Here is a 25,571-nt window from a genome sequence, read left to right on the forward strand (position 1 = left end):
TCATTGTCGGACCCCAGTATGACTAGCTGTCGCCATTGGTGTCGGCTATTGGGGATCCTAAAAAAATAAAATTAAAATCGGGGCCACGTTAGAATTCCCAGCAAGTGGCACGGTGCATAGGGTGTTTTTCTTTTTACGCCAGCGACCCGGGCTCTATTCCCTGCCTCCGCCGTTGGCTACAATAACAAAAGGCTAAAAGCTCTCGGTGAGGTCGCTAGGTATAGTACTAAGGTTGTTTAGTATCCTATGTTTCATGCATGTTTAAACCAACTGGGGCAACTGGACACACTGTAAATGGGGTCAAAGGTCATAGAATGTGCTAGAATTAATGTATCTAAACATTTTCCATTTTAACAAAATGTTATAAATGTTTTGTTTTTTGAAAGGTTAGTTCAGTCTCAATGGACCAATTAAGACCAAGTCCACACAATTTTTGACACTGCAATTCCGTTACTAAAATGCTTAGCATTGTGGTAAACTGAACAGCATTGCTTAGAATAGAAGCACTAGACAATTGCAGTGAGACAAGAACTCCCTGTGGGTCTTGTAAGCATGTCACGCTCATTAAGTCCAGCGACACATGACCTTTTCCTAGACAAAATGGATGATACGGTCTGAGGTCACTGGCGGCAAAGACTGTGGCTTCATACGATTTGGCTCATTTGATCAGCACTACCCAATGGCCTGCTGCTTTTTCAAACGACACCGAACTCATTTAATGGCATCTGACACATCCCAGTTTCCTGGGTGGTAAAAGCCTAATTGGTTGTTTTTGTCAGGGGATGTCTTACAGGTAAAATGGTTTTCACTGTCTACATCCCTGAAAGCAACATTAATATTATTGTGATAGACTAACTTTTTTATAAAGGCCTGTGTGCCTTTAGAGGTCAGCTGCTGGTTGTTTCCTGTGTTATTCCACGGTCATTTCAATATTCTTTTTTTTTTTGCTCTCCTCCAGCTGACATCCTCCTCTTTGCCGTACCCCCCTTCTATGAGAAGAACAAGGTGAGTCTGACCCTTTACCTTTTTGTCTTGTGACATCATAGAAGTAGAACTTTTTTAAATGATTCCATTCCTTAGAGCTAGGTAGACTGGAGTCATGCTGGTGAAACAATGTAACTTGAGCTAGACCTATACATGGTTCTGGATTGTCCCATGAGCATTGATGACAATTATGACTGCATCATCCTTTGGCAGGCACCAACTAGTTCCACTGGGTGTGACCTCACCGAATGACCAGCCTCTTTATGAGTCGTTGGGGGCTGTTTGTGTCCTTATCAGCGTTATAGCACAAGGCTGATTTGACATGCAAAGTCCGTTTTACTGTCAGTGACAAGATGGCTTTCAGTGTCCGCTTAAATAAAGTTATTCCCTTAATGAGCCTGTATTTACATGAATGAGGCCTATATTTTTCGTGGTTGTCGACATGCCAACACAGACCGAAGTTGACACTAAAACTGCACTCAATTAGTTGTATTCCACCATATGCAAACAGGAAAACGCTCATCCAGAGACTGCACTCCTAGTGCCCGGGGACTTAAATGCAGGGAAACTTTAATCAGTTTTACCTTATTTCTATCAGCATGTTAAATGTGCAACCAGGGGGCCAAAAAATTCTAGACCCCCTGTACTCCACACAGAGATGCGTACAAAGCTCTCCCTCACCCTCCGTTTGACAAATCTGACCATAACTCTATCCTCCTGATAGCTGCTTACAAGCAAATATTAAAGCAGGAAACACCGGTGACTTGGTCTATATCATTTTAAAAAAGTGATCAGATGCTAAATTTCAGGACTGTTTTGCTAGCACAGACTGGAATATGTTCTGGGATTCTTCCGATGGCATTGAAGAGTACACCACATCAGTCACTGGCTTTATCAATAAGTGCATCGAGGACGTTGTCCCAACATTGACTGTATGTACATAACCCAACCAGCAGCCATGGATTACAGGCAACATTTGCACTGAGCTAAAGGCTAGAGCTGCCACTTTCAAGGAGCGGGACTCGAACCCAGACGCTTCCAAGAAATCTCGTTATGCCCTCTGACGAACCATCAAACAGGCAAAGCGTCAATACAGGACTAAGATCGAATCGTACTACACCGGCTCCGACGCTCGTCAGATTTGGAAGGGATTGCAAACTATTACAGACTACAAAGAGAAGCACAGGCGAGAGCTGCCCAGTGACACGAGCTAAATAGCTTCTATGCTCGCTTCAAGGCAAATAACACTGAAACATGCATGAGCGCATCAGCTGTTCCGGACGACTGTGATCAAATCTAATTTATTTATATAGTCCTTCGTACATCAGCTGATATCTCAAAGTGCTGTACAGAAACCCAGCCTACAGAAACCCAGCCTAAAACTGCAAGCAATGCAGGTGTAGAAGCACGGTGGCTAGGAAAAACTCCCTAGAAAGGAAGAAACCTAGAGAGGAACCAGGATATGTGGGGTGGCCAGTCCTCTTCTGGCTGTGCCGGGTGGAGATTATAACAGAACATGGACAAGATGTTCATAAATGACCAGCATGGTCAAATAATAATCACAGGGAGAACAGTTGAAACTGGAGCAGCAGCACAGCCAGGTGATCACGCTCTCTGCATCCGATGTGAGTAAGGCCTTCAAACAGGGAAACATTCACAAGGCCACTGGGCCAGACGGATTACCAGGATTTGTACTCTGAGCATGCGCTGACCAACTAGCAAGTGTCTTCACTGACATTTTCAACCTCTCCTGGTCCGAATCTGTAATGCCTACATATTTTAAGTAGACCACCATAGTCCCTGTGCCCAAGAACAGTTAAGGTAACCTGCCTAAAATGCTGTGAAAGGCTGGTCATGGCTCACATCCACACCATTATCCCAGAAACCCTAGACTCATTCCAATTTGCTTACCACCCCAACAGCTCCTCAAATGATGCAATGTCTATTACACTCCACACTGCCCTTTCACACCTGGACAAAGGAAACACCTATGTGAGAATGCAATTAATTGACTACAGCTCAGTGTTCAGCACCATAGTGCCCTCAAAGCTAATCACTAAGCTAAGGACCCTGGGACTAAACACCTCCCTCTGCAACTGGATCCTGGACTTCCTGACGAGCCGCCCTCTGGTAGTGAGGGTCGGTAACGGCACATCTGCCATGCTGATCCTCAACACTTGGGCCCCTCGGGTGCGTGATCAGTCCCCTCCTATACTCCCTTCGTACTCATGACTGCACGGCCAGGCACGATCCAACAGTCATTTAGTTTGCTGACGACACAACAGTGGTAGGCCTCATATCCGACAACGACGGACAGCCTATAGGGAGGAGGTCAGAGACTTGTCAGTGTGGTGCCAGGACAACAACCTCTGACTCAACGTGATCAAGACAAATGAGATTGTGGACGACAGGAAAAGGAGGACCGAGCATGCCTCCATTTTCACCGGGGCTGATGTGGAGCAGGTTGAGCGCTTCAAGTTCCTTGATGCCCACATCACCAATAAACTAACATGGTCCAAGCATGGGGATTTTCTTAACAGCATTGTTGGTTAATACCTGTTGTAGTCGGCGCATGTGACAAAACATTTAAGGACAGCATTTTACTCTTCTAAACGCATAGTGTGCAAAGTAACCATACCATTACTTACGGTATTACGGTTGTTATCTGACTAGATGTGTTTTTAGCTCTTGACTTCTAATTACGCAATAAGACACAAGGTGTCGTGTCTTTGGCATCATTAAACTGAAGATTAATCTTTATTAAATGACTGTAATTATTACGCGATTAACCTGATTAATCATTTAACTATAACTAGGAAGTCGGGGTATCAAAGAAAATATTCAGATTACAAAGTTAGAATTTTCCTAATATAATCAGATATTTTCATATCTGATCAATAGTCTTCTGATTAATGAATTCTTTACCTCACGTTAGTCTCATTCCAAACGCCGTAAATTGTTGGTTATCTGCACTAACCCAGTCTTCACTATGAGTCATCCATACATCAATTGTTTTCAATCATTTTATTTATTAACTAACCTAACAATCACAGTGCACACACACACAAACAAACAAACAAACAAACAAACAAAGTAAATATGGTTACAAGAAATAATAGGGGAATGTGCCCTAGTGGGCTAAACCGGCATGGCAGCTTGTTAGACAAAAGGGGAGTGGGGGTCAGATGAGAAGTCACTACAGAGTTGATAATTATAACAATTGAAATGCTAATGCTTTGCACATGAACGCTCACTCATTCGGGAAGAATTGCAATCGATATATATATTTACGCTCAGTGTGTCGTCGGGCCTCTGAAAAGTTTGTTTCTGTTGGAGAGTCTGTCCGTCCTCTCTTTCTCAGAATGGGTAGTTCAGAGTGACATTCATTCATGTCGTTATAGAATAGATGTTTCCGCGGTTGGCTGTCTTGGCGTTCAATGATAACGAATTCCTAGCTGCAGACTAGTAATTAATATCAGACTTGTTCTTATTCTGTCGGTATCGATTGTCTTGAGTTTAACCACGTGGGATGGTTAAAAGATTCAGCATTCTGGTCTGCAACCTTTGTCCTCTCGTAATTGAGAGCAACATGGTCTGTTGAGAAATTATCAAAGTGGGGGTTTAATTCGGGAGAGGAGAAAAGGGCCTGTCCCAGGATGCCCGGCCATAACTGTGCTCATGGGCGGTCCTCTGATTTAGTTAAACTCAAGGGAATTGGAGTTTCCTTAATTTAAACGGTACAAAATCACATTACACAATTTCAGAAACGGCATCATCCTGACTCATTCAACTTTTCAACAATTAGATGTAAGCCTCATATCTGAGGCTATTATATAAACAGCGTTATGGTAATGTGGCCGTATTGTCTCCCATGAGTTTCACAAAATTGTACTAAACGGACCAGTTTGCAGCTGGATTCTTCAACGATCTTGTATACCTTCTCCAGAACATAAATGTTGTTCGGACCTCAAGTTCTGTGAGGTGGAAGACATTACTTTGTTCTTTGAACATTCACTCTGTCTCTATACTGTGGCCATGAGGATATCATCTCCTCCAGGAATTTACGGCCTCTTTCTGACCACAGCAGCCTGGGTGTAGGGGATGGGGCTTGCTGTACCCAAAGAGGGCAACGTCATGAGGTGTGGTATATGGCCAATATACCACGGCTAAGGGCTGTTATGCAAGACGCAACGTGGAGTGTCTGCTTACTACAGCCCTGATCTGTGGTATATTGGCCATATACCACATACCTCCGAGGTGTCTTATTGCTATTATAAACTGGTTACCAATGTAATTAGAGCAGTATAAATACATGTTTTGTCATACCTGTGGTATACGGTCTGATATACCACGGCTGTCAGCCTATTAGCATTTTGGGCTCGAACCAGTTTATATTTTTTTTGCACAACAAGACATTGTTTTATAGATCAGGTCTGTTTTGAGTCTGACTGTAAATTACTATAAAACTCAGTTGCCTCCCTCTTGTTCTTCCCCAGACCCAGATTGATCACTACATAGAAATCGCACGTACTCAAGTTAACACCACAATGGCCAAGTAAGTAGTCCCAACCCAAGACTGTTTCAATGTACTCTTCTCTGTCAACAGGATGTCGGAGTTCAATCTACCTAAACTTAGTGTCAGTGCTGTCATGTGATCATTGGTATATTCTGATGGTTTTTATTTTGTCTCTCTTTTCTCTTCCAGGCTGCAAGAGAAACTCCCTGGAGCCATCAAGCGTACGAAAGCTGAATGATTGACCCTCATACATCTTAATCACCATCCTCATCACATTTATCCCATCTTAAACCCCTTTCCCTTTCCCTCCCTCTCCCTTCTCTTTCCCTACTGTCTCCCTCCCACCTACCATCTGCACTGAACCAGCTAGGTAGAAAAAACATCTAAAATGCTACTCAATATTCAATGTAAACCGCTCAGCTTAACTACAAGAATTTAGAAAAAGAATGGTGCCTACTGTGCCGGCAGGAAACGCGTCTCTAACGGGAGGAAGTGATGTAACGCTTCGGCATAAACACCTGTCTTTGATGCAGGGGTCAAGTGAACTAGACTGACCTGGTATTGTAGTGTAAAGTTGGGAGGGTGTAGGGAGTATCATTGACGAGTTAGGACCAGTGTTTGTTTCGCAAAAAGCAGATGTCTGTACTTTTTAACTATGCCTTTCACTGAACATAAGTAAAAAATAAATTCAAAAAAAGTTTTTAAAAAAAGAGCTAACTGATAAATAAACTTTTGGGTGTAATTTGTGGTTAGTCTTTTTCCTTCTCTCTGTGTGGCAGTTTGTATGGATAAACAAACAAAAAAGTTGTTTTGAACCTGGTACTGGGATTTCACTGTTACTGATTGGCCTGTTATGGAGTTGTTTTCTTCACCTTAGGCTTGTATGTATAACGTTTCTGCAATGCACTGAACTTCAAATCCCATGAGCAGGTTGAAATAAAAGGATTGGAACACTGAACCAGCTGTGATACTTTTGGTGTAGTTCACACCATTTTGATTTGTAGTCACATTTTACCAAATGCATCCAACAGGCTCTGTCTTTCTCTGCTGTGTGAAACAAGTTGGCGCTGCTTTTTAGAAAAGGGGAACTCTCAATTACAGCAGCCATAACTTTTTTTTATTTATTTTATTTTATTTTTTTAAATGTTCAAGTCATCAAATTCTCAAGTTCACCTGTTTTATTATAATTGTTAGTGATATGATTATTACTTATAGGATTGCTGCTGTAGACTCTTTTTAGCTCGGTAAAATGCTCCATAGTATCTTCATGGAGCTTCATAACTGCTTGACTTCTCCAGTGAGACCTCTTGGAAAACGGTTGGATATGGGTTCAAAGACTGTTCGCTTTTTGGAAGGTAGTTAGCAGTATAACCGCAACGAAACGATGGGTTCAAGAAGAGTGGTGGGTGTTGTAGTCACAGGAGGTTGGTGACATCTTAATTGGGGAGGACGGGCTTGTGGTAATGACTGGAGCGGAGTCAGTGGAATGGATTTAAATACATCAAGCACATGGTTTTCAGGTGTTTGAGGCCATTCCATTTGTGCCGTGCCATTTTCCTCTCAGCAGCCTCAAATGCAATGTGTTTTTTATTTGAATGCCATGATGTGAATGTCATTGCATAAAGCTGGAAACACATTTTCACACTTTATATATAGGCTGTATCATATAATTTGTTTTGTTCAGATAATTATTTGATTTCAAAAACTGGTCAACTATTTTAAGGCTACTGCTACATTTCTGTGATGGCAAAGTGTCTTCGAAAGGGATTTTAAAAGCAATTTGTAGATGGGGGGGGGGGAAAATATAATGGCCGGTTCTAGCTCCTACTGTGATTGGGCACAATGTCTATGAATATTAACAAACTTTAAGTTTGCGTGTCATTTTCAGAGCAATCCCTCTACATTTCGCACTAAAGCTAAACGACTACTGTTGTAACAACTTGAGCGTTCTCACATTGCCTCTCATCACTACTCAAATGTCTTAACTGCTGAACGTTACCCTGCAACATTGATGGAACACATCTCTTCATGCATGCGAACCAGTGTTTCATATTGGGCCCCAATGTTGTCAGTGGTCTCACTGCCTTACATAGTTGGAGCAGCAAAGCTTCTTGGTTTCCTTGTGCATGTGTGTATATCCAACTCCGTGACAGTTAATCCCAAGTCACTGGACACACTACTTGCTTCAATAGAGAAGTCCTACTCCAACCCTCCACTCATAAACTCACACTATTGGACTTTTGTTCTAGATGTTTTTTTTTCTCACTCCCACACATTCACCCACCCACAGTTGAACGTATCCAATGTCTGTAAACCACTGTCCTTGTGATGCTGGGCGACAGGAACCTTCAGTAGCCCTGATGAGGACCTCGCGATGAAAAGGTGTTCCAGACAGTCAGGATTTTCATGGGGCGCTTTGTCATTGAAGGAAGGCAATGCTACCTATGTTTTCAATAGATTATAATGCAGACTACCTTTAGTCTTGATTTAGTGCAAAATATGATAAATCTACATGCACATTTGAAAAAGTTTCCTTGACACATTGCCTTCCTATCTTATAAAAAATCACATTCTTGCAGGAGTGGGTTTTTTCAGGGGAGATTTTGAAGGAATTTCTTTCTCTTTGGCAGTCTTTGTTTTGCTTTTGACTGTATTGGTAACCAACATCTCAGATCTGATAGTTATCAATGACTAGTTCACATTCTGGAGCTTGAAAACATTGTGGTCCCTGTACTGATGTCAAAGTGAAATGAATAAAAAATGTCAAGGACAAGATTTGGGGTGATGTGTTTGTCCATCTGTGGTCTGCTCTACAACTTTGTGAAGAGTAAATATTTCAGTATGTCTGAACTGTTGGGATTAAATTGAGTCAAGATTTAAAATGATTAAAAAAAATAAGATTGGGTCCAGTTTGCACAGATGGAAGGTAATATGACAGGTTTTGATCAGAGGATTATACTGTAGCTATTTATTTTAGCCCTGCATGTTAAGAAACCTAAAGTAGTTCCTTATTTAATAGCCATGGTAAACCCAATCCGGTATTAATGCATGCATTCATTTATGGTTATCACCGAATGTGTCTACAAATGACCGTTGACTAGTCCAGTTTTACCAAAATGTTTTCTACATTCCCCAGATAACCAGTCAGACAATATTATTCAGATCCTTCTTTTTATTACAAGGCTCATTGAGGACAGAATGCATATCAACCTTTTGCCATGTACAGATTGAATACAGGGCGGATACTCGAGAAACAAGAAATCGAGGGAAGACAATGAAATCAGTCCCTTTAAAAAAAAGATAATTGCTTGTCCTCACCCAAGCTAACATAGTACCACCAAAGGGTATTTTTAACGTGCCCCCTATACACACACTGACACAAACATACATGTAAATCATTGCAATAGACAAGGTGTATTCTTATTCAATCACTTTGCCATATTTAAGTCCTATTTTTGTACATTTAAGTGCTGAGTCACAAAGCTTCTTACAACCTGATTCCGTGGCCGCTCCAAGCTCAGATGGAATTATTTCACCTCTCCTTGCCCATCCCCTGTATGCCAAAATGCCCACTGCGTCAACTAGGGCTGTGTCTGAAAACATCTGTCAAATCCTTGCTTTCTCCGTCCTTGTTTCCTCAACTCTCAAAGCACATTAGAGAAGATCGAAGCCCCCCCCCCCCCCGGACCTGCAATGCGCTTTGAGAGGAATTGAGGAAACAAGGACAGAGAATGCAAGGATTTGAAAGTCAGTAACGTTTTCACACAGCCGAAGTAAGCAACACAGGCAGCTTAGGTTAGAGGAAGTGATATTCAACACTGATGTCACTTCCTCTCCACATAACAACTGGACAAATGCTGCCATTTGGTTCTTTGAATGAGACAGTTAAGTCCATGGGTTGTAAACTGTTGTCATGGTAAGTGTAGTTTGTCGTTTGTTCCAGCTGTGCACTGGACAACTTAACTTCCATTGTTGTTGGAATCCGATAGGACCCTTTTTAACTACAGTTGACAGTTAAACAATTAAAATGAATGACAACCAATGTATGCGCTAATTTTGACAAGCTAACAAGCGAGCACAGATGGAAAAACAGACAATCCCTGAGTTGTTCTTTTTCCTGGTGGAGTCAGAGGTCATTTCAGAGGTGGTTAATTTGGTGATTTATTTCCTGATGCTGTTGCCATTTTTTTTTTTTAATGTAGTTAATCGTTGTTCATTGTTGCATAAACCTTGTAATATGTGAGTTACTGAAATGGAAGCCTTGCATGTGAAATCTTCTATAAATAAAGCTAGAATGCTCTCATAAACTAAGTGCTTCAGCTGTAGAAGGCAATCCCTCCACAGTCATGCATGACTTCAGAATTCCCATGCAAAATGACATTCACGTGGCATCGTTTCATTTTATCAGTGAAGTCGAAAAAATGGCCGTAATTACAAACATTTTTTGTAAAAACCACGTGTAAAAGTGCTTGTAAAAGTAAATCATAATTCAAATATTCAACACTATTTACATAGATTTTTGTGTGTGCAGCTTTGTTTTGCTAATAAGATCATCAGAAATAGCTGTGGGCCATTGTAACAATAGTGCTGTGACACTGGAGAAGACATGGAAGATGAGATCTTCTAATTCAAGAATGAGACAAATCTCTGGAGGACGCCTATTGTAAACAAGGAATTTCCTTTTTAAATAACGGGATGTAATTGAGTCACTAAAGATGATCACATCTTTAAGTGTTGTTCATTGTCTTTAGCAATTCACCTCTAACACCCTCTCATTCAATCACCTGCACATTCAAATCTAGGTTTAGTACATTTTTGGGACAGGAAGTGCTATATTGTATGCTCGCTGAAACAATCACCAACTGTGTCAGTCGCTGCACAACTCATGACAGACCTCTACCAAGCCTTGTTTCTAACTTCCTGAGAAAGAGAGACTTGGAAAGGAAGGAAAGTGGGGTGGATAGAGAACAACCATGCCTGGCGCCCCTCGTCCTAGCGGACAAAGAGGCCGGTAGTCGTCTGTCCGAGTGCTGTGTGTCCGTGGTCTTGTGAGGAGAAACAGTCATCCGAGTGGACGAAGTGCAGGGCAGTCTGGTTGTAGCTGAGCAGGGCCTGCTGTCTCTCGTCGGGGCCATACACCAGAGAATGAGGGTGAACCTGTTGAATGTGTCTCTTGATGGTGCTGACTTTGAGAGTGGCTAACGTTGCCCCGCACACCATACAGATCAACCCGTGTCTCCGGCAGTCATAGTCCATCAGAAACTCCATCCTCCAGCGCACCTGGTAGTTCCGCCGCTGGTCCTTGCCCGGGTAGTGGCCGTGGCGCCCCCGGAGTGGCAGGCATGGTGGTGACCCCCTCCTCCTTCTTTACGGCCTTGGTGGTGGCCATCTTGGTGGTCCGGTTGTTGTTGTTGTCGGCCATCTCTCTCGCCACAGGGAGAATGACAATGTCACTGGGGTCTACTTCTGTCAGAGAGGGAGGGGGGGGGGGGGGGGGGCAGTCAGTAAGAGGGCAGAAACCAATTGGTGAATCACTTAATATTTCCTCTTTCTCTGAAAGTAGCTACAGTCTGTCTTTTACATTGGTTGGAACTTAGAATATTTACCTTCTTTCATCTGCACGACAGGGTTGTCTTCCATGGGAGCCTCTTTGGTCCAGGCCTCGGCCATGGCATCCCTCTCCTCCCGGGCCAGGCTGGTGGTCTCAGGGTGGCATTCCTGGATGTGGCGGCGGAAGCTGCTCACCTTGGCCACGGGCAGGACCTGGGAGCACACCATGCAGAAGGTGCCACGACCCTGGGGTCCGTAGGCCACCATGTAGTCCAGGCGCAGCCGCCAGGGGAAGCCCCCACGGAGACGCCTCTTCCTGGGTTGGTGGAGAGGGAGAGGGGGTATGGGAGAGGTCATCTCTGGAGCTCCACCAACGCCAACACCCACGTCCTGTATCTCAGATAACGCCTCATCGTTGTCCTCTGCATACGTGTCTGAGCCGATCTGAATGGTCTCCAGGTCTTCAGAGAAGTCCACCCCAGCATCTCTCTCGTCTTTGGTGTTGGGCTCAGATTTGATGAAGTCGTTTAGAGGGTCGGATTCTGATATGGAGGGATGGGGTGGGGTTGAGGAATGAGAGTTTAGTAAGGGATATAAACACTGAGAATACAAAACATTAAGAACACTTGCTCTTTCCATGACATTGACTGACCAGGTGAATCCAGGTGAAAGCTATGATCCCCTACTAATGTCACTTGTTAAATCCACTTCAATCAGTGTAGATAAAGGGAGGAGACAGGTTAAAGAAGGATGTTTAAGCCTTGACACAGTTGAGACATGGATGGTGTATGTGTGCCATTCAGAGGGTGAATGGGCAAGACAAAATATTTAGGTGGTTTTGAACAAGGTATGGTAGTAGGTGCCAGGTGCACCGGTTTGTGTCCAGAACTGCAACGCTGCTGGGTTTTTCATGCTCAACAGTTTCCTGTGTATCAATAATGCTCCACTGCCCAAAGGACATCCAGCCAATTTGACACAACTGTGGGAAGTATTGGAGTCAACATGGGCCAGCATCCCCGTGGAACACTTTCAACACCTTGTAGAGTCCCTGCCCCGATGAATTGAGGCTGTTCTGAGGGCAACTCAATATTTATTTTACCTTTATTTAAACTAGGCAAGTCAGTTAAGAACAAATTCTTATTTCCAATGACGGCCTAGGAACAGCAAGTTAACTGCCTTTTTCATGGGCAGGATGGCAGATTTTTACCTTGTCAGCTCGGGGATTCGATCTTGCAACTTTTCGGTTACAAGTCCAACTCTTTAACCACGAGGCTACCTGCCGCTCCATATGAGGAAGAGGTTCCTAATGTTTGGTATGCTCAGTGTATATTCAAGGATATAAATGGCTATTAATCAGCGTATCAATTGTTATCAGAACAAAAGCCATTTTAGATCAGTGCTGCAGAACAAATCTATGTAACTGGTTAACCTTTGTACACAGAGACATACAAATGTAACAAAAATAAAATCAGTCCTACTCACTTCAAAACACACACATACAGAAGCTGATAAAACGTCCTAAAGCCACAGTGACTGAAATGAAAAGGCTGCAATGCTAGCTCACCATTAAAAACACATTTTATTCAAGCAACTATTAAAAGCTTGTTGTTTCGGCCTTCATCAATGCCCTTAATCATAACAATGACAAAGAGGAAGCCACAGCTCCCTTCCCGGTCCTGTTACCACCCCCACGTCCTATCTCCCTCAGTCTCACCATGTGTCTGGGCCCAAGTCTGCAGGATGCAGTGCTTCTCCTCCGAGCTGTAGACCAGCGACTGGGGGTGGATGTCAAGCACGTGGCTCTTGATGTGGTCCAGGTGGAGCGAGGGCAGTGGGCGGCCGCACACCATGCACACCAGCCTGCCCTCCTCCGCCTGGTACTCCATGAGGAACTCCTGTCGGAACCAGGCGTGGAGCGAGTCGTTCAGGTAGCGCTCCAGGGTCTTGGCAGAGGGCCCGGGGAGGTCTTCCTGCTGGAGGGGGACTGAGGGAGGGGGTGATGGGGTCGGAGACCGGGGCTGGAGTTTGGGGGACACCATACCACCAGGTTTTCCTATGAGAGGTAAAGTGGAGAGGGGATATGCAGTTTAAATGTTAACGTAAATCAAAAAATATAGTTTGACAATCACATAAAAATGTAATACATAACCATCTGTAAAAAGACAATTCAGGTTAAGATCATTGGTACAAGCGCAGCCTTTGTTCTTACGACCACATAAAGCCACTGCACAATGACATCACCCTCTTACACGACTGTAAAAGTGGATCTTGGCCGTATGAGCATGACTGTACAACATAAACAGACGTGCTCATACTGCCACCAAGTACAAGATCCTGAAACTCTTATCATCAAACTAGGCCATGACATTTTATTCCATCCCAGTTTCCAGAAACCCCCACCCACCAGTGGAGTGGCGAGCACAGTCCAGCAGCTCCTCCTCCTGTCCCTGGGAGATGGCGGCCACCCCTCCGGCCGGACAGTACAGCCTCTGGCCCCCCTCCAGACTCAGGTGGCTCTCCCAGCCCGAGCGGATCACCTCCTTGTCGGCCGCGCTCCACAGCAGAGAGTCCGGGTGCTTCTGTCTAATATGCCTCTTGATGGTACTGAGTTTGAGCGTGGCCAGCGAGCTCCCACACACCATGCAGATCATGCCGTGGCGACGGGGGTCAAAGTCCATCAGGAACTCGCTGCGCCAGTACTCGTGGTAATAGCGCCGATGATCCCTGCCCGGGATGCGGCTGAGGCCGGGTCGGGAGGCGCATTGGACCTTCTCTTTGCATCCAGAGGGGCCCGGGATGGGAGAAAGGAGGAAGGGGGAGTCCGGACCCTCGGTGACACTCCAGTAGCTGGTGCCCGGGGACCAAAGGGGGGTCACCATCTCTTCCTTGTCATCTTCGCCCACCTGGCCATTGGTCAGACCGTCCTTCTCTAGGAAAGAGAGAGTGTGTGAGAGAAAGAGTTAAGAGATTCACATGCAATAGCTATAGGTTATTCCTAGTAATGAAGCAGTACATTTCAAAGCTCTATAGTATAATTCTATTTATAGTTCTCAGATGGCTCTATCACATACCCCGACATTACCAGATATATGTATTCCGTTAGAAATAAGCAGACACAATAATTGGGGATCATAATAAAATCGTTAATCTGTGGAAAAGATTCTATTTTCTCACGGAACCCCCGCCATCAGAAACCGGGCAGCGACTCCATTTAGATGAGTTAGCCGCCGCTAGTTTCCGCTGGGTGGCGACTGTGCATCACAGCAAGTAACCAGCATGGTATTTTGCCTTTGTTTATAGTGGAGCCACTGAGACAAGAGGGCCATGCTGCGAGATGGCATTGTCCGTCACACAGATTAACTGTGACAAAGGGTGGAGAGCAGACTAAGGGTCGAGTCTCCGTACTCTCGAAACAAAACATTACAATCTTTACCTCCGGAACAGTGTCCCAAGTCACTTTGCTCTTGCGTCGCTTCCTCCTCTCCGCTTATTATTAATGAGAGAGAATCTGCCTGCTCAGCACACGGAAGGACCACAGGCTCGCTCTCCCCGGTCTCTATCTCTTCCATTACTCTGCAACGTTACACTATTTACTAATGTTTTCAATTCGCTTTGATAGACCAGGTAGGAACTGTATTTTTAGAGAATCGTTCAGCACGCGTTTTGCAAGCGATCTAGACCACGAACGGACACATCGCTTTTTGGGTGCCCCTCGTCCCCCCACGCACTCAACCTGGAGCAAAGTTAACTTTTCATATATCGCCACGATATTTGGTCGGTTTTATATCCTTCTTCGGGTGTGAGCCTCTCCTGTCCATGATGAGCTATAGCGGCCTCTTGTTTGTATTTTAAGGCTCTGCTTGTCTTTAGGGTGGGGAGCCGAGCTTGGGGCCCCTGGGGCTCCTTAAGGGGCTCCTGGGTAAATTTAAAGAGACAGTAGCGGCATTCACGCAGCGACACGCACACCCAGGGGCCAGATGTGTGTAGGTTAAGTTTTACTGCAAAATTAATTGGACAAACATGTAACACTTTACCATGGTTTTGTTTTCTTTCTTAAAAGACAATGGGTGTCCATAGTCAGCCTACTTTTTCACTATTTATGAATAATTCTTCTGTACACTGACTTCTGCATAATCTCAGTGAACATCATTACAATGTATCTTGCGCTGTCATTACTTCGTGTTCATTATAGTGAACTATTGAGGTATTGAGAGAAATACTTCTATATTCCCATGTGCAAATATTTGCCAAAATGCTCAAATTCGCAACCATGGATAAATATAACACCGGTAGCAACATTGTCTATAATTTAAATATTTGGAAATGTTGCATCTGTCAAATTTTCTAGAACAGATATTAAATGACAAATTCTTTAATTGATTCTAATGTATTGATTGGTGCAGTTTTCCAACATGGTACGATTATATTACCAATAGTCTAGAATACAACTTTATTATAGGGTGGACATGTGTGGCATCTTGGAGACACAGTATATGGATAGAAACTGCTCAATTTCATTGACCATCTATAAACCAAATTTTGTCCCCTGTTGTGCTAGTACGGCTTTAAGAGGCTTGTGTCTGTCCACGCGACGCAGTTTACACACAAGCAGCAAGGTCCCACATCCTGGTACTTTTCAACGTTGTCAAGGAAGGCATCGATAGAGAGAAAGGCTGGCTCGAGGGAAGTAGCTGCAGTGTCCTGACAATATATCTGTCCAAACGTTCACAAACTATCCCGGAAAGTTAGGTGTAACTACCAGGTAATGCAAATGCATGTTTTTTCACACCTTTTCAACCATCCTACTCTTTCACCGCTAGCTTGGATTTACGCTTTTCTATTCATTTAGACAAGGAACACACGCAGACAGACGCCAGTCCGTGTGGACAGGGGAGGAGGAAGAGATTGTCCATTGTACGCTGGTAGAGACATAAATATCACCAAATGTGTCACATTTTCCGGGGGGTTTTCGTTTGAATTTGTGGCTCTGTTTTAGCACTCTTCGGCACACTGCATTTTGTATTGGTATGAGAATAAATAAAGAATGAAAAATGGCACACGACAGACATAATTTGTGATAGACGGAGGACTTGGTTTAAAGAGACAGTGCCATTTGTTCTCTTCCTGGTTGTTGTGCATGCTCTTTGATGCTGGCTGTCAGAGAGCGAACACAGCCTGCATTTGGATGCGTTGCAGGATTCATATGCCAAAAAATATTAAATTTGTATAGCCTAAATTAGGAAGCACAAATTATTTTATTAATTAGGCCTATATAAATCAGTTAAATAGGGTATGTACAAGTTATTTTATTAATTAGGCCTATATAAATCAGTTAAATAGGGTGTGCACAAGTTATTTTATTAATTAGGCCTATATAAATCAGTTAAATAGGGTGTGCACAAGTTATTTTATTAATTAGGCCTATATAAATCAGTTAAATAGGGTGTGCACAAGTTATTTCTCGTTGACTTTAATCAAATAAAGGACGCATCTAAGCCAACCAGAAATTGTGTTCATAAATGCCAATACTTGACAATGATATAAATATATAATTTACTCTTGAATATTTAGCTTTAATTTTGGGATGGACAAATGGGGTGCAACCATGTGGTTTGAAGAAGTATGTTTATAAATTTGGTTCTAAACTGGCAACAGTTAAAAACAACTTCAAGATGTGATATATGTCAGCTAACAATCACATTTCCCAAAAGATCTATTAGATTCGTATATTTGTCTCGCTAAGCGTGTTGTTTATTCTAATTTTCAGGACCATCCGTTGTCTGTTAATGTCAAGATGTGGCTGGTGAGAGATGGGAGACGGACATAACAAGACCTATAGGATGTTACTCAATAGCATACGACAATGTAGGCTAAAGGCTGACAGCATCCATATCAGGTGAACATTGGACGAAGGAGAGTGGGATGAGTGAAGATTCTGCAGCCAGCACAGTTTGGTGAAGAGCACGAGAGGTGACCAATCAGCAACTAGCATGCCAACCACCAAGGGAACTGGAGGGGCTGGCAGCCCACGGGGTCAGCGCTACCGTCCAGCCTCAGAGTTCGACGATGCCACACTTGCCCAAAAGAGAGAGTACTGGAAGACCAAGAAACGAGAGCAGAGGGCCAAGCTGTCAGAGGTCAAGAGGGAAAAAGATACAAACAGAGTGTGTAACTCCTTGGGCAGAAATGCAGTCCATAAGACTCTAACCTCTATGGTGTTGAATCCCAGTGCCTCTTGTTCAATGGCAGGGTCTGCCCCCACTTTGTTGAATAGCGATGGTTCCTACCAAACCAATGTCAGTGGTGCACCTGTAGTTTTATTAAAGGGAAAGGGTTCTGCTATCTCCTATCATCTGAACCATAGTGCTGAAGAAGAGGACCAAAACTCTTCCTCAGCAAACCAAAAGGAGAAATGGTTCCAGAGGATAAAACTTGACAAAGTCTTGCCTCCGTTCACAACGTCCAGTGGAGGTCCAGGAGAAGACGCGATGGTCTGCAAGATGGCGGTGAAAAGTTCCCCAACAGGAGGCACTGTGATCGGACCGGTTACCTCAGACAAACCCAACGGAGTGCTGCTCAACAGTGGCTCCTCCTTGCCTCTGGGAAGAGTGGCTGTGAGACCCTCGGGTTCTGCATCTCGCCAACCACAGGGCGGAATGACTGTTCTGAATGGCAGCTCTCCTGTAGTGTCAACACAGAAGCAACTGGCCAACCAGAGTGTATCAAGGCCTGATGCGTTAACTGAGACGCAAGTTACAGTGCGTGTTCAGCCTGGACCGCAAACTGCTAACATTACCTCAGGGTTGCCCATCGTGACCAATCAGCCTACCCCTGTCCTCATTCCCAAATCAGAGGGTAGGCCTATAGGGATGAAAGTAACACAACTAGGTGGGACAAAGCGTGCCCCGGTCACAGCCCAAGAAGTTAGTTGTATCAACGACACATCAGCTACACTGGAGATTGAGGAGGACAAAGCTACCAAGCGCAGAGAGAATTGGCGCATCAAGAAGCGAGAACAGAGAGCGAAGCAGGCGGTTAAAGTAACGAAGACTAGAGAGAGAATCACGAACATGGAGATAACATTGCAAAAAGCTGGAATGTTACCCAACGTGGTCATTGAACGTCCTCCGTCTGCTTTGAGTGGACAGGGCCATAGGCAGTGTATTAATAGAGTCAGGGTCCCGTTCATCTCAGCCGGACGCCTGCTGAAGAATGCCAGAGCAGTGGCTAGCGTTGTAGTCAAAAGGGAGTCTGAGGATTCAGTCCTGGCTAAGCTAACTGCAGTCAACGCTAATCAACAGACTGTTCAGGTAAAAGTAGAGAATCCGCAGGACGCTGAACCAACAATGCAGACTGGCATGGCATCGAATGTCATTGGTTTTAAACTAGAAGGGGAACCGAGCAGAAGGCTCCTTGGTCCAGGGCAGTTTATCAACACTAGCCAAGGTATGGTCCGTTGTAGGACTCCGAGACAGAGGTTCATTGACGCCCAAAGGAATTTCTTGGGTCAGAGAAACATGAGAAAGTCCCCCTGTCATGCTACAGCCTTCAAAACCTGCAACGCACTCCGAGAGGACCCAACGGAGACACCCGAGCAGAGGGTGGCCCGGAAGCGGGAATACTGGCGTGTCAAGAAGCGGGAACAGCGAGCTAAGCTGTCAGTGGAAGTCCGCGCTAAGATGAAGGAGAAGGATGCTCTGATGCGAAGAGTCAACCGGTACCAGAGCATATTGGAGGATATGAGGAAGGCGAGAGCGGCGGGCTGCAACACACTGCCACAACCAACAGGAAATGGGCCTACCCACACCAGCGCCTCAGAGACCATTGGAGGGTTCATCAAGGAGGACGGTACATTGACCAATACCATTCCCCAAATGTATCTCATTACAGAAGCAAAAGAGACAGGGGATGAAATTGGTGTCATTGGTGGAATGCCTGTTAATAATTCATTTACCAACCCTAACATACACCGCCAACACCAACTGCTTCACAAACCCACTGCTGATACATCTAGTAATGTGGTTCATCAAATACGGGTCAACCCACCACCTCTAATCCGTCCTGCTCAAGTTAATGTCTCCTGTGCTCCCATCGGCCTGTCAATCAGAAAGCCTCCCAAGTTAGTTTCAGGCAGCCCCCCGAAAAACCTCCCTAATCCACACACAGTCGTCCAGCCCCAGAGTCGTATCACCCTCACACACCCTCAAAACATTCAAAACACCTTTCCTGGTTTGCCTACAGCGATACCGAAGCCGGCTAGCTGGGTCATGCAGATGGCTGTCAAAGCTTCTACAGCATCAGCAGCGCTCAACTTGGACCCAAAGCTGACAGAGGAGGAAAAGATGGCTAAGAAGAGAGAGTACTGGAGGGTAAAGAAACGAGAGCAGAGGGCGGCCCGCGCCACCCGCCTAAGGCAAGGAGTTCAAGCTAGGGGAAAGACTGCCTCGCACAAGAGGCGGAACCAAAGGTTAGCACGATTAGCTGTCGCCATTCCCAATGTCAACAACACACTGACTATCATGCCTCTCTCAAACACCAGTGTGTCCACGTCTCCACAGCGAGACCAAATCAAACAAGAGAGAGGATCAACCTCAACAGTCGCTCCATGTCCTCTACTGGAACAACCCCTCTGTGTTGATATCAAACCATCCCGGTGTTCACCGCCACCACAGGCCGAGCCACCAGACCCAGCCTTGAGTGCTGACAGCCAGGCCACCACTCTCTTGGTGGTGGCTTCTATGAAGAAGCTGCTGGAGGAATCGCTCAGCACTGTGGCTGACTGGAAAACAGAACAGCCAGACTGTATTACAGAACAGCTGCCTTGTAAAAGTGATCCTCAGACATGTTCCTACAAGGATGCTTCCGTCCAGATGGAGGTCAAGCCAAATCTACCTCTGCTCACCCTGGAAGATGAGGAGAAGGTCTCCCTATCTGGTGACCTATCGTTGGAGGTCAAAGGATGGCAGGTGGACGCTGACGCCCTGCCATCCTGCCAGGTAACCATTTGTCCATTGAGTCCTCATCCTAAGGACTCTCCGCTGTCAAGTCCTTGCACTGAAAGTCTGTCTTTCCCAGCTCCCCCTCCCTCTGAACCCCCCTCTCACACTCTTGGTCCCACACGGCACACGGCAGCTTCCAGCGGACCGCCTCTCCCTCGCAGAGCCCAGAGGCTGCGTGCCAAAAAAGCAGGACACCACCACTGCTGCTCCCCAGAACCCCCGAAGCTACACCATCAGCCTCCACAACAACAACAACCACCTCATCAACAACATGAAAATCAACATCAACAACAACCACCTTATCAACAACCTCAAAATCAACTACAACTTCAGCAACATCAGCACGTCCAGGCGGTGACAGGCCAGAATGTGACTCTGGAGAAGAAGAGGGAGTACTGGAGGATGATGAAGAGGCAGCAGAGAGCTAGGACGGTCAGGCAGGGAGGAGGGGGGCTGAGACGGGGGGACTACGGCAGACGACTGGCCCTCAAAGCAGCACAGGTGGGTGGATGTCATTTGTAATCTTGATATTACATTTCATCACTGCAGATTTTGTCATTCACAATGGTAGCCCTATACCTATCATTTCAATCAAATTTGAGGCAGAAGTATGTTTTGGGGTTATGTCAATTGGAGTGTGGAACTGTTATAGTTTTCAAAGCATTGTAGGTGCTTACAGAATGTCTTGTGGTCAGGCCCACTGTCAAGTCCAACTGAAATACCATGAACCTATACTGAACAAAAATATAAATGCAACAATTTCATAGATTTTACTGAGTAAAATTCTTTATGCCCTTATCTATGGATTTCACATCACTGTGTATACAGATACGCATCTGTTGGTCACAGACAGCCTTTAAATAAAAAGTAGGGGCGTGGATCAGAAATCCAGTCAGTATCTGGTGTGACCACCATTCGCCTCAAGCAGTGCAACATCGCCTTTGCATAGAATTGATCAGGCTGCTGAATGTTGTACCACTCTTCAATGGCTGTGCAAAGTTGCTGGATATTGGCGGGAACTGGAACACGGTGTTATACACATTGATCCAGAGCATCCCACACATGCTCAATGGGTGACATGTCTGGTGAGTGTGCATGCCATGGAAGAACCGGGACATTTTTTGCTTCCAGGAATTTTGTACAGATCCTTGCTACATGGTGCCGTGCATTATCATGCTGAAACACGAGGTGATGGCGGGATGAATGGCATGACAATGGGCCTCCAAGATCTTGTCAAGGTATCTCTGGGCATTCAAATTGCCAACAATAAAATTTAATTGTATTCGTTGTCTGTAGCTTATGCCCGCCCATACCAAAACCTCACGCCACTCTGTTCACAACGTTGACATCAGCACACCGCTCATCCACACGACGTCATTCAGTTTAGATTGGCCTTTTACTGCCCCCAGTACAAGGTGCACCTGTGTAATGGTCATGGTGTTTAATCAGCTTCTTAATATGCCACACCTGTCAGGTGGATGGATTATTTTAGCAAGGATACATGTTAACTAACAGGGTTGTAAACTATTTTGTGCACAAAATTTGAGAAAAGCTTTTTGTGTGTACGAAACATTTCTGGGATTTTTTATTTCAGCTCATTAAACATGGGACCAACACTTTTGCATGCTGCGTTTTATATTTTTGTTCAGTCTAATTGAGGAAGAGGGGGATATATATGGGATATATATTCTGAGAACTGGACAAACCTAAACAAGTACATTTTTGTAAAGATCAGCAAATAGATCAAATAACCTTGGTTATTGTAAACATATTCATTGATTTGTGTTTCAGGTTTCGAATATCATTGTGAAGACACACACACAGAGACCAGTGCAGAGAAGCGGAAGTTTCGGTCTACACACAGCACCATTGCTCAAACTGCAGTCCTCCCCACTTCTCCAGCCTATATCTCCCCAGCCTATTTCTCCCCAGCCTATATCTCCCCCTACTTCTGGACCCAAGGCTAGCCTCAGCATGGTCACCAACATCCCGACACTTCTGGTTGGAGACCCCACCACCTCCAACATGGGACAGACATATGATACAACACAGCTCAACCCTCCTGTCAACTGTACCAGTATCTCCAATTCACCCATTGGTGACACAGGGTCCCCACAGACATCTCATAGCTTCAGTTCCGTGTCCCTCCCTTTTGGAGGTGGTGTCACTGTCCCTCCATTGAGTGAGGGGAAAAAAGACGGGCGTCTATTGGTGGAGAACCAACAGGAAGCGGCCCCAGGATCGAGCGCCGACTCGCCCCGCGTTCTAAAATGGAGACTGCGAGTGCAGGAAACCTCAGATACCGATACCTCACCCATCGCTACTCTCACACCTCCTCCCAACCCTTTGACTAGCATAAAACTCTTACCCATTCAGTCTCCCAGTCAAACATCCTCTTTCACCCCAACACAGACTCCTTTCAAATATCAAGGTGCTCAGATTTCTCAAAGTGGGAATGTACAAAATGTACGATTGCCGACATTGCAGGGGCCCACCAAAAGCCCTATCTACATAAGCCCAATGGGTCCGCCCAAGCCAGTGCCGGGGGAGTCGGAAGAGGAGACTCTGAGGAAGAAGAGGGAGTACTGGAGGGTGAGGAAGAAGGAGCAGAGAGCCAGGAAAGCAATGAGAGATGGGGAGATGACAGAGAAGAGGCCCTCGGTCAACTGGCAGCCCATCATCCCTAACACTCATCATCCTCAACAGCTGCTTGAGGAGATGGAGACACAGGTAACATTTTCAATGGTCAACATTTCAAAGAAAAGGCCATAGTCAGAATTGTATGTTTAACCATTGACTGAACCGTAACTTTGCTTAAATCATGCATTGATACCAAGGGATGAGGATTCAGCCTTCGGTAACTTTCATTCCTCTTGGTCAGTTCAATTTTTTTAGGGCTGACTGTAACTCTTTTTGGGTTTTTTTCTCAACCAAAGGAACAGGATCCTGACCGGAGGTTCAACACCTCCGAGGACTCTGAACTACTTCTGAGGTGAGAGACAAGTTTTCAGACTTCTCTCTGTTTCTGTTACCTCAATGTGTGTGTTGGTAGTAATCATAACTGATGTCCTTTTTTCCATAGTACTTCCACAGAGACAGACATGGGCTACTTTCCTGACTTTGGCCAAACTGAACCATTAGAAGGTAATACATTTGATACTTCTAGGTCTTTTAATCCTAAATCTAGCTATAGCTATGGGCCTTTCTTAGAGTAACCTTGTTGCCTTAGTAGAAAATGTGGCAAACTAGCCCAAATATTTATGCAAATATGTTGGACCCCTGGCTAGTAGAAAGTCATCATGGACTAGTAGAAATTGCAGTCTACTGGCCTGACTGACCAGTTCCCAAAATCCAAAAGTTCCATGTCTCACAATACCACTATCTTTCCTATAGACGAATCAGAGCTCCTTTTCCTACACGACGATCTTGGCGACAACTATGACGGTGCCATCTCGGATGTTGTATGGAGGAATCGCTACCTCATGGACTACGACCCGCTGAACCAGCTGCTGGTGTGCATGGTGTGCGGGGAGCTCCAGTACTCCCACAGCCTGGAGGGGGTGAGGGCCCACATCGACGAGGCCCACCCAGATACCCTGAGCCTGGAGTCCCCGGAGCACCTTCGCATCCTGGAGGCCTGGGACGAGCAGGTGTCCAGGAGAGAACGCTTCTTCACTAGCCAGCTGCAGCAGCACAGTGGGACGATTGGAGGTAATTAGGCTGTATTATATTAGAGGGCTCAGAGTTCTTCCTGTTCCTGGCGATGGGGAAATTTGGTATTGAGTATTTCTGTTATATCCAAGCACATTTTGTTTCAGGGGACAGTGCCAACCTCCCAGCAGAAGTAATGGTTGATACAGAGGACTCGTCATACCCGACAAACAGCAAAAGCTCCAGAACGATTAAAAGACTCTGAGGGCTAAGGTGAGCATTTGAGCCTTCATAACTGTACAGACACCATCCATGTCTGTATATCATAATGTTGACCGTAGCTCTCTGTATACCAAGGGGTGTATTCTTGTCTGTCTGTAGGAACACGTTTTCACAACACATTGTTTACGTCCTACCTACTTGTCCTAATTTGCAGAAGCACAAATAGCTAAATTCCAGACAGCATAAAACAATAGAGGAAGTGAAAACATTTCTGCTGTTTTCTTTTGTGTATTATCTTTTCCGGAGCAGTTCCCCTACAAAGGATGAACTAAACTTGGAACTGTATATCTGTATAGGGACATGGAACGACAAGAGGCAAGCTTTACCTCATGAACTTTGGGATAGACCCACACATCTACACACACCCACGAATGTATCTTCTTGCTGGGTTTTTCCCCCCCCTTTTTCCCCACAATTTTGTCGTATCCAATTGGTAGTTACAATCTTGTGCCATCGCTGCAACTCCTGTTCGGATTCGGGCGAGGCGAAGGTCGAGAGCCGTGCGTCCCCCTGAAACACAACACAACCCAACCAAGCCACACTGCTTCTTTGACACAATGCCTGCTTAACCCGGAAGCCAGTTGCACCAATGTGTCGGAGGAAACACCTGCGACTGTGTCAGCGTGAACTGTGCCCGGCCCACCACAGAAGTCGCTAGTGCGCGATGGGACAAGGACATCCCTGCCGGCCAAACCCTCCCCTAACCTGGACGACACTGGGCCAATTGTGCGCTGCCCCATGGGTCTCCCGGTTACGGCAGGCCACGGCAGGCCGCGACAGAGCCTGGACTCGAACCCAGAATCTCTAGACCACTGCGCCACTCGGGAGGCCTTCTTGATGTTTTTGATAGCGCCATTTTGTAGCGATAATCATTCACTACTACTACTACACCATGTCTCCTGTGCCCTAAACCAAAATAATATATCAATGAGAGATGTCACTGGGCTCTATAATGTCGTTGTGCTGTATAACATACTTAAAGCACAGTCAGGGCTCTCCCTCAATACACAGCACTGGGTTAACTTAACCTCCCTATTATGTGTCCTTTACAAACAGGTCAGTGATGTTCTTCAATCTGAATGAATGTGTCCTTACTCCTCAATGTACCAGGATCTATATGATCCAGACTTTTAAGGGTAAATAGCAGACCTGTGAATTTGACTTAGAGACCATGCGTCTATTGAAATGGTCTACAGGTGATCAATTGTTCAATGATTGATATTCGTCTGTACATACAGTACATTTTATAATTTACCTAATGATATGTTTATTTAATATTTCTCACATACTATCAGTTTTGTATAAAGTTTTGTACTGTATTAACAAGTTGTTATTCAGGTCCAAGACCATCAGTTTTATTTCTTCCCTTTTCACAAGGGACATCCTTGCATGAGGGTATTCTAAATATGTCCTAAAAAGTACTGGTATAATTATTTTTCTTGCAGCATACTGTATCTACAAGACTGACTCTTCAAAATACTTATTTGACACACAAAACAACATTGTTTTCATAAATCGTTGTTCTGGAATATATCAAAAATGTTCTTCCTTTTAATAAATGTCAACCTTGTTTCTGTAATGCTGATTTG

General features: G+C 44.9%; 3 protein-coding genes across 6 annotated transcripts in view; 2 read left to right on the forward strand and 1 right to left on the reverse strand.

Moving 5' to 3' along the window:
• rtn3 (reticulon 3) overlaps positions 1-8,275 on the forward strand; it is a 34,543-nt gene extending 26,268 nt beyond the window's left edge. For both annotated transcript variants that reach the window (XM_046329377.1, XM_046329378.1), the window contains 3 exons: positions 959-1,005; positions 5,481-5,539; positions 5,690-8,275. In XM_046329377.1, the coding sequence (XP_046185333.1) occupies positions 959-1,005; positions 5,481-5,539; positions 5,690-5,738 (155 nt within the window). In that variant the 3' untranslated portion in view covers positions 5,739-8,275. The remainder of the gene's footprint in view (positions 1-958; positions 1,006-5,480; positions 5,540-5,689) is intronic.
• Positions 8,276-8,658: 383 nt separating this feature from the next.
• LOC124014427 (zinc finger translocation-associated protein-like) lies at positions 8,659-14,954 on the reverse strand. Its single transcript, XM_046329379.1, is given in 6 exon segments — positions 8,659-10,831; positions 10,833-10,966; positions 11,107-11,592; positions 12,765-13,103; positions 13,455-13,979; positions 14,484-14,954. Coding segments are annotated over 6 exon segments (1,959 nt in total). The 5' UTR covers positions 14,620-14,954; the 3' UTR covers positions 8,659-10,492.
• A 700-nt stretch (positions 14,955-15,654) lies between these two features.
• Positions 15,655-24,530, forward strand: si:dkey-28a3.2. Of its 3 annotated transcripts, none has more exons than XM_046328548.1 (8): positions 15,655-15,812; positions 16,818-20,550; positions 21,841-22,779; positions 22,986-23,041; positions 23,132-23,193; positions 23,443-23,760; positions 23,868-23,973; positions 24,232-24,530. In XM_046328548.1, exons 2-7 carry the CDS (start codon positions 17,041-17,043, stop codon positions 23,963-23,965), a joined length of 4,983 nt encoding a protein of 1,660 aa, XP_046184504.1. In that variant the 5' UTR covers positions 15,655-15,812; positions 16,818-17,040; the 3' UTR covers positions 23,966-23,973; positions 24,232-24,530. The 3 variants fall into 3 exon arrangements, with proteins under 3 accessions (XP_046184504.1, XP_046184505.1, XP_046184503.1); XM_046328549.1 differs by having other exon boundaries at positions 24,279-24,530; XM_046328547.1 differs by having other exon boundaries at positions 23,868-24,530.
• Positions 24,531-25,571: the final 1,041 nt, after the last annotated feature.

Source organism: Oncorhynchus gorbuscha, linkage group LG25 (genome assembly GCF_021184085.1).
Source record: "Oncorhynchus gorbuscha isolate QuinsamMale2020 ecotype Even-year linkage group LG25, OgorEven_v1.0, whole genome shotgun sequence".
NCBI lineage: Eukaryota > Metazoa > Chordata > Actinopteri > Salmoniformes > Salmonidae > Oncorhynchus > Oncorhynchus gorbuscha.